Source organism: Plasmodium cynomolgi, chromosome 7, assembly GCF_000321355.1.
Source record: "Plasmodium cynomolgi strain B DNA, chromosome 7, whole genome shotgun sequence".
Classification (NCBI taxonomy): domain Eukaryota; phylum Apicomplexa; class Aconoidasida; order Haemosporida; family Plasmodiidae; genus Plasmodium; species Plasmodium cynomolgi.
In genome coordinates, this window is record NC_020400.1 from 190,479 (window position 1) to 198,791 (window position 8,313).

Consider the following 8,313-nt stretch of genomic DNA (forward strand, 5'->3'; position numbering starts at 1 on the left):
GGGAATACACACATACTTATATATAAATATATATATGTATACATACCCGTGCGCATGGCTAGGCACGTAGAAAAAACAGCCGTGTGCGCTTCCTACAAATCAGTAATAATATAATTTGTTCCTAACGCTTGGCTCTTTTTTTTCATGAACGTCAGAGAATGTAAGGACGCGCTCCGCATGGCGCCCCTCCATTGGACAAGGCGGTCATATGCACATGTAATAAATCGCATACATCACGTGCGTCATATGCGTCGCATGCGTCACGTGTATACCTTGCGATTCCTTCTGGAAGTGCCCTCACGTTTCGGACGAGGAGGTCTACTCTATCGACACATTTGTATTAGACCCTTTTCCCTCACTGGTAGATTCATCAGAAGGTGCTTGGTTAAGAGAAACCGTTGATTCGTAGAAATCGGCTCCTTTTCTAAGTTTCGAAGCATCCTTTCCTTTCATCCTTTTAAGGTCTTTTCCCATTTGTGCTAATCTTTGATTCACGCCTTTGGACGCCGGTCTAATAGCTCCGCTTCCGGCTGAACTAAGTCCCATCCGAGCAGCAGTGCTGGGGGAATGGGAAGAAATAGTTCCAACTCCTAAGCTAGCCTGGTTTAGAGTTCCTATATATTTATATAAATCTAATTCTAACTCCTTATTCTTATCCGCCAGATTCGCTTTTTCCTCATCTGAAACCATTTTTAAATACTCAGCTGCCTTTTTCCGTTGGTTTGTATCAACTCCTTCGAGACCTTCTTCCATGTCATCCACAGACTCCATGGAACCTTGTTCTGACTCAAAAAAGAGATCTTCTTTTCTCAACCCAATTCCATCACTCGTGGTGTCTAAATCGATTGACTCGTCTGATATATCCTGCATTTTCGCCTTCTGCTGAGCGTCTGAGCTGTTTAGGAATTCGTCGAAGGAGTACAGCACCTCGAAAACTGAAAAAGGGAAGGGGGGAAAACAAGAAGTATGCACACAGGATTACACGCAGGATTACGCGCAGGATTACGCGCAGGATTACACGCAGGATTACACGCAGGATTACACACAGGATTACACGCAGGATTACACGCAGGTTTTTATGTGCCAATCCATAAGCATACGAAGCTATGTGCACGTGTGCCCATTCCTGCACTTCCCTCTAACTTACCCTTCCTCTTGTCAAACATATCCTCACTCTCAAACTTCATGTAAAAGGAACGCATCTTCGTGTACCTGGGGCTCTTCATCAACGTTTTAATATTTTCTAAAATACGTTCTGCGACATTTGGGTGAATCATCTTTGACCTTAAAAGCTCAAACTGCTCTCTGTGGTGGCAATACAACTGCTCATAGTAGTAGATGTTAATGTACAGAACCGAAACGATAGAAAATAGGTAAAGAAGGAACTTCTCGGAACCTTTATTGAAGTAAGAAACTAAAAATTCAATGATCGCATATTCAAAAAAGGGACTACTTGGATTGGAAGAAACTAAATTGGAGAGACCCAAATATAATGACAAAAATGTCTCCGCTATGTATATGTTTCGTCTGTACAGAACTGCCGGTACATGCAAAATAGCTCTACCACATGCACGAGCATGTCTTATTGCAATTGGATTTTCATATAAAAATTTTTCTTTCAGGTTAGTTACACTTTTAAAAAATTTGTGTAAATATAAAGAGGTATATCTTGTTAAGGATAGCATGCTTTCCATGTTTAAAAGTTGCCTTACAATGTTGAATGCCTCTACATGAGTTCCTATTAAAATGCATTGCATACGAAATCCTTTATGTACATCGTCCATTTGTTTTTTCACTGATTTTTCCTTTTTCCCTTTGATCAGGACTAAACCTTCAATGATTTTGCAAATTTTTTCTGCAGCCACTCCCTTTGCAACTTCGACTTCCAGATCCAGGTTCAAACTCTTCTTCACAGCTTTGCACTCAACTGGGTAAAAGGGGGGGGGAAAGAAAAAATGAGAAAGAAAAAATGGGAAAGAAAAAATGGGAAAGAAAAAATGAGAAAGAAAAAATGGGAAAGGAAAAATGGGAAAGAAAAAGTAGGAAATAACCCTTGAGTCATGGGATTCTCCATGCAATACGCAAATTTTCCATAACAAATGTGTAACCACAAATGGAAACAGTGCCTGCACAATTACATTCAGATAATCACACAAAAAAGAAGTAAGCATTTTGCCCATTTTCTTCTGCACTTACTGTTACTTGTGTCATGTTTAAGGCTAAAATCGCTGATGTTGTGGATTAATTCTTTGACTAAAAGGTGGGAAGGAATGAGGAGGGGGGGTGATGTCGTCGCATAAAAACACAGATAAGACAATAACAATGGTGAATAAAGCTATTTTTACTAAATGAAAGCAGCAAAAAAATAAAATAAAAATAGCATGCAATAGGAAGCGAAAGTTGGAGAAAAGCTATTCTCTTTGCAGTTGTGATCGCACGCAAAGACTCTTAGCTATCTCCTCGCAACATTTTGCAATCGTGCGGTTCGCATATCAGGAAAATGCTCTGACACGGGCACACATATTCACGCGTGCAAGTCCCCTCTTGGTTACTTGAAACGGGACTTATTTCATTTCCCTTCTTCTTGAAAGCGTAAAAGAATCTATGAAGCTTGTCTGCGGAGTGGGAGAGAGAAAAAAAAAAAGGGGGAAGAAATACACATAAAAAATTTATAATGTACAACTGTGCCCCGAATGAGAGACCCTCTTTTAAGCAAATGTGGAACGATTCCTATGTGTACACTCGCATGAACGTGCTAACCAAAAATGCTGGAGGCGAAGTCGCTCAGTTTGATGAGCGGCTGAGATTCCTCCATGTAGTAGGGACTCTTGGGTATTTCATCGAAGAAAGATAAAAACAATTTGTTCTTGCTGCTCAACACTTTAAAAACATCAGAAGGAACATTATTCTTGGAATTCTGTATATCTCTAGGCTTGTATGTAGTAAACAAAGGAATTCCCCAAACGGATTGTGGTTTTACTAAATGTACGTCACCCCTGGTTAAAAATTTCTTAAAATTTTGAACATAGGGACCTTTTAAAGCATCAAAAAGGAACAATAAATCATCACAGAATGTACCTATTTCCTTACCTGATATTCTTCTTTCACATAATTCTTTTATGTAATTATCAAGACATTTTAAAATATTCGGCTGAGAACCACACTCTTTATTGTAATGCAATTTTAAATCATAAACTGGACAGTTTACAAACACATCATTTGTCCCTTTAGTTTCCACGATGTTTTTCAAGATGCCTTTTTTCTCTCCATCTTCCATACTTAGATATAAATTTTTTAAAGCAGACATTGGTGTTCCGACGGAACTTAAATATATTTTATATTCCTCTCGATTTAACTGTAACGAGAGCATTTTTCCACTGTCCTTCTGCTTAATGTTTGTTTCTATCAGAGGTGGCAAGATGCAGTACTTGTGAAATTCCTTTAGAGGAAAGGATGTGTACTTTGCAACGGGTTCTACATTTTCAAAGGTGTATGAAAAATACACCTTCTGTTCTTTATCTAAAAATTTCATTAATTCGTTTATATCTGGTTCTTCATATTTCCTTAAGAACTCGGATACCCACGATCTGTTGACGCATGACTTAAAGTTGTTCCCTTTTTTATTTTTCATATTCTTCGGGATACTGAATGGCACCGACAGGTAATGTTCTATAAACCAGTAGAATTGCTCCGGCTCCCCGACAAAGTCGAGGAAGGACTGATGCACCGGGGGTGGGGGGAGAAAGAAGCATGTACGATCGTGTGTGATTGCAAAGGTGAGTATGCATTGGTGAGCATGCATTGGTGCGTATGCATAGGTGAGTATGCATAGGTGAGTACGCATAAGGAGATACTCGCGCATTTGAGTGCACCAACAGGTGCATGCATTGTATGCACTTTCTACATAGCCATGCGTGCGCAAGTAATGAAGCAAGCACTCGAAAAATATTTTCACAACGGACAGATACTTTCTCTAATATTTCATCAACACGCTGAGTACACATCCCGCCAACTGTCCATCTTCTGTAGAAGGCAAATTTGCACCTCCGCCTCTTCGCATAGAAGCTCATCTCGCGCAGTGTACGCGCGTACCCGCATTTGTGCACTCAGCGTATGTCGAATTGGGCAGATGCTCTCAGAGAAAAGAAGCCCCTTTCATCTGGGTATAAAGTCACAAGCCCTTCTCAAAATGTACGTCTCTCCACACGGTGAGGACACTCTTTATACACACTGTACGCACTAGAGCAAATACTATTGCAGCGTCGTATTCACGCGAAAAGGCCTACATGACTGTGACTTTTTCAGTGTCACTCTTTCCACTCTTTCCATTCCTTCCACTCCTTCCACTCCTTCCACTCATTTCCGTTTCAAACTTGTTTTGCTTACATTCGGATCGGGTCCATTGTCTCTGAGGTTGTAATACGCCACCAGGTTACATTGTAAAAGATTCTTTAATTTTTTGTTCACAAATCCGCTGAAATGTTCTTTCCCTAGCACTTGGGGAAAAAAAAAAGAAAAGAAAAAAGGAGCATGTTGTACATGGCAGAATTATCCATTAGCCTACGAGAGTATGAGAAACTCTGAGCCTATCTATGCGTGCATATTTACAAACGCAAGCGCGCATTGCCCCAAACGTTGCTCTCTTGATCTCTCAAATTCGTGTGCTTTACCCTGAACATATGAAAGCGTCACCAGACAAGTTATAAAAAGTGTAACAAAGAGCTTGCTTCGCATATTTCTTTTTTTTTTATTGCATCCTTGAAGAAAAGAAAAAAAATAATAATAAATGATAATAATAGGGATAATAATAAGGATAAGAATAATAATAATAAAAATAATAAAAAAAAAAAAAAAAAAAATAAGAGGAATAAGGACAATAAATGCATAAAAAAAAGGAGCGGAACGCATAACGGCAGAGTGACAGAGCAATGCGGGCCAAATAAAAAAGGGAGCATATTCATTTACCTAATTTAATTATTTGGTACTACTTTTAATACATAACGCGCGTTAGCAAATTGTCTAACTTTAGTTTTTCCTCTCCCAATTTTGTGTGCTATTTTTTTTCTAAATACTTTTTTCCGATCTGTATTTCTTTACAACTCTTTGCAGTTACGGTGTTAACTTTTCGAAATATTAAAACTTGCTATGCTATTTCGTTTGGTTGCACTTTTTGTTTTAAAACTAAAAAAAATCAATTATTAAAAAATTAAAGCATTCATAGTACTAAAGCAGTTTCACATTATAAGCAAAAATGTAAAAGATAAAAATGTGTACACGTATAAGTCCACATACATATACTATTTAAAAAATTCGCTAAGTGGGCAAATCTTTTGCATATTGTTTCAGAGTGGACTCTTTTAAAGCAAAAATTGCAAACGAAAGTATAGTATGTGTTTTTTTAACTAACTTTTGTTTATTGCGTAAAACGAAAAACTCAAATCTTAAAACCTAAAAGTGTAAACGCATATGTGCATTTTTCTTGCCATTGCGCATTGTGAGCTTTATTTTATGCTACATCGTCATTATATTGTCATAATGCCATTTTATTAATATTATTTTATTTTTATTTTTTATTTTTATTTTATTTTTTTTTTCCTAGGAACGTTAAGCTTTTCGTGGATATTTCCAAAAATATACGTGGCGCAAATGTATCGCTAAACCATTTTATTTTTATTTTATTTATTTTTTTTTGTTTAGATTATTTCAGTGAACTTTTTTTTTTTTTTTTGACTTTTCCTAACAATCATCGGGTATATGAGCTACCCCCTAAGACAACCACATTAAAGGTTGCACCTTCCGCTTCAACAGGAAACGTATGCAATATATGTGCACCATGCACATATGTACAATGTGCGCATATGCATATGGCCATCCTGTAATGTTTGTTCAAAATTGAGAGCTATTAAAAAAATTCATTGTTTAGTTTAATACGTTAAAAATGCCCATTGTTTTCGTAATTACCCATATCATATTTGCAATTTTGTGAAAAAAAAAATTAAATAATAATTTATAATGCACCATTATGCACCCTTGTGTAATTTGCAATAACTAAGAGAACGCTTCCCCCCCCAACAAAAAAAAAAAAAAAAAAATCATTGTAAATGGGTTGTTTTGTACATATGTGTATAATACACTGGTTTATACGCGTAACCGTTTGCGCGGCTATTCAATGACATGCGTCATCGTTTAAGCGCGGAACTGTTTGTGCTTACAACCCATTAAGGGGGAATTATGTAAAGTTCCTCACGGATGGCAGGTGGCAGTGACCAATTGTCAGATTGGCTGGCTAACAAATTGACAGATCGAACGGTTGAAAAAAAACTGCCTTTATAAAAAAAAAAAAGTGCACGGTCTTTTGCGCAACGCGTGTACACCATTTTGTGTGTCACCGAGGAAAGAGTTGCCAAAATTTCCATTTTCTGTTTTTCATAGAATGAATTAATTCGAACCAGCACTTAAGAGAAAATTACTTGCGTTCCTATTTACCACTTACGCCGTTCATACTTGTTCATTTTGTCCGTTTGGCCAATTTTGTAGAAAGACACACGACGAACAGTCACCGCTTCGCCGTCCCCCCGATTGGACTTTATTTCATTTTACCTTATTTTTACTTCATTTTTAACTTATTTTATTTTACCTCATTTTTAACTTATTTTATTTTACCTCATTTTTAACTTATTTTATTTTACCTCATTTTTAACCCATTTTATTTTACCTCATTTTTAACCCATTTTATTTTGCCTCATTTTTAACCTATTTTATTTTACCTCATTTTTAACCTATTTTATTTTACCTCATTTTGCTTCTCCTCATTTTGCTTCACCCCATTTTGCTTCACCCCATTTTACTTCACCTCACTCAATGCTAAACCTCCCAGCATTAGAGTCGCAAAAAAAGACAAATTAAAGCAACACGTTTGCAAAAATTGAGGCACGCGGCTACCCCTTTTTTATCCCATAATTAACGAAATTCAACTGTGACATTTGCCAATTTCCCTCATCCATGTATTTAATTTAACAAGACGACATAAAATGTAGTCATTTCAAATTAAAATTGTTCTAATACGATTCATCCATCATGTGTATTTTACACACATGCGTTCCCTTTTTACTCTTTTCTTTTTATTCGAAAGAGTGAACATGTGCAAGTTGTATACTCTTCATTTGGCAAATTTTAATTAATTTTCATCTCCTTTTTTTTAACACACCTTTCGTTAGTAATTTTTCATTTCGGCAAGCTTATTCATTTTTGCCTTCCCCTTTCCTGCGCTGCTACGGTGTTGCCTTTACCGTACAGTGTCCCGTGCCCCTCCTGATTAAGAATAGCAAAAAAAGCGCCCTCCATATGAACACTCAGGGCTATGAAACTGTGTTTACCCATTTTTGTCTGCTTTTAAAAACTCCTCCCACGTTACACATGTTCCGCGCACAGCACTTGTCCTTCTCTCCATTTTGCTAATTAACATTCTCTGTGCGCGAAAAAATGCCCTTAATTTTGTTAATGCCGCTATTCCTGTTTATCTTTTATTAGTTTCCTTTTTCTTGTTACCTTCTCTTACGATTTCATTTGCGCTAATTTTGCGTATTCGCGCATTTGCGCATTTTGCAAAAAAGGTGAACGCACCTTTTTTTTTTTTTTTTTTTACGCATGCTTTGCGCCATTTTTCCCAATTAAAAAAAAAAGAAGAAGCGTTAATCTTGTAATGCATATGCATGTCCATACAACCGTTTTAATTTTCTTTGAATTCGCTTTAGGCTGAATTAATTAATTAAATAATTAGCCTGCTTCAGTTAGTATGTGCGTATGTATACGTATACATACACACATATGCGTGTATTTTTTCGTCCATTTTTACCATGATGAGATTGGCAGCACGAATTTTTAACGCATGCTAATTCCCGTTCGCATTTTTTTTGTTTACACACCAAGAATGCCTTAGTAGGTGCATGCAGTATGCGCGCGCTCGACGAAAAAACAACCCCATTAGTTACGCTCAAATCTTTTTGTTTTATATATCTGCTACGTAGTTATCATATAAAATAAGAAGATACTTATGCTTTTTTGCGAGTAGCCGTTTTGCGTTTCGTGCGCCTTAGCGTAAAAAAAGGGGAAACTCAGCTGAGAAGGAAAAAAAAAAAAAAAAATACACTCGCACGCAAGCATACACATGTGTGCAACCCAGAATAGTACAGCACACCATACCACCCCAGCACGCACTGCTCCCTCGCCAATCCATTTATTCCGCGGTGCCCCTTCCGACGTCCCGTCCCCTTCCCAAACTACTGATTTTTCACGAGAACAAAAAATATTATA

The 8,313-nt window shown here is 37.2% G+C and overlaps 1 protein-coding gene across 1 annotated transcript; it reads right to left on the reverse strand.

Annotated features, from left to right (window-relative positions):
- Positions 1-318: 318 nt before the first annotated feature.
- Positions 319-4,734, reverse strand: PCYB_071320 (rhoptry protein; the record flags this gene model as incomplete). Its single annotated transcript, XM_004221529.1, has 8 exons — positions 319-935; positions 1,148-1,927; positions 2,203-2,253; positions 2,553-2,615; positions 2,761-3,033; positions 3,091-3,718; positions 4,387-4,496; positions 4,671-4,734. 8 exons carry the CDS (start codon positions 4,732-4,734, stop codon positions 319-321), a joined length of 2,586 nt encoding a protein of 861 aa, XP_004221577.1.
- Between the last annotated feature and the right edge of the window lie 3,579 nt (positions 4,735-8,313).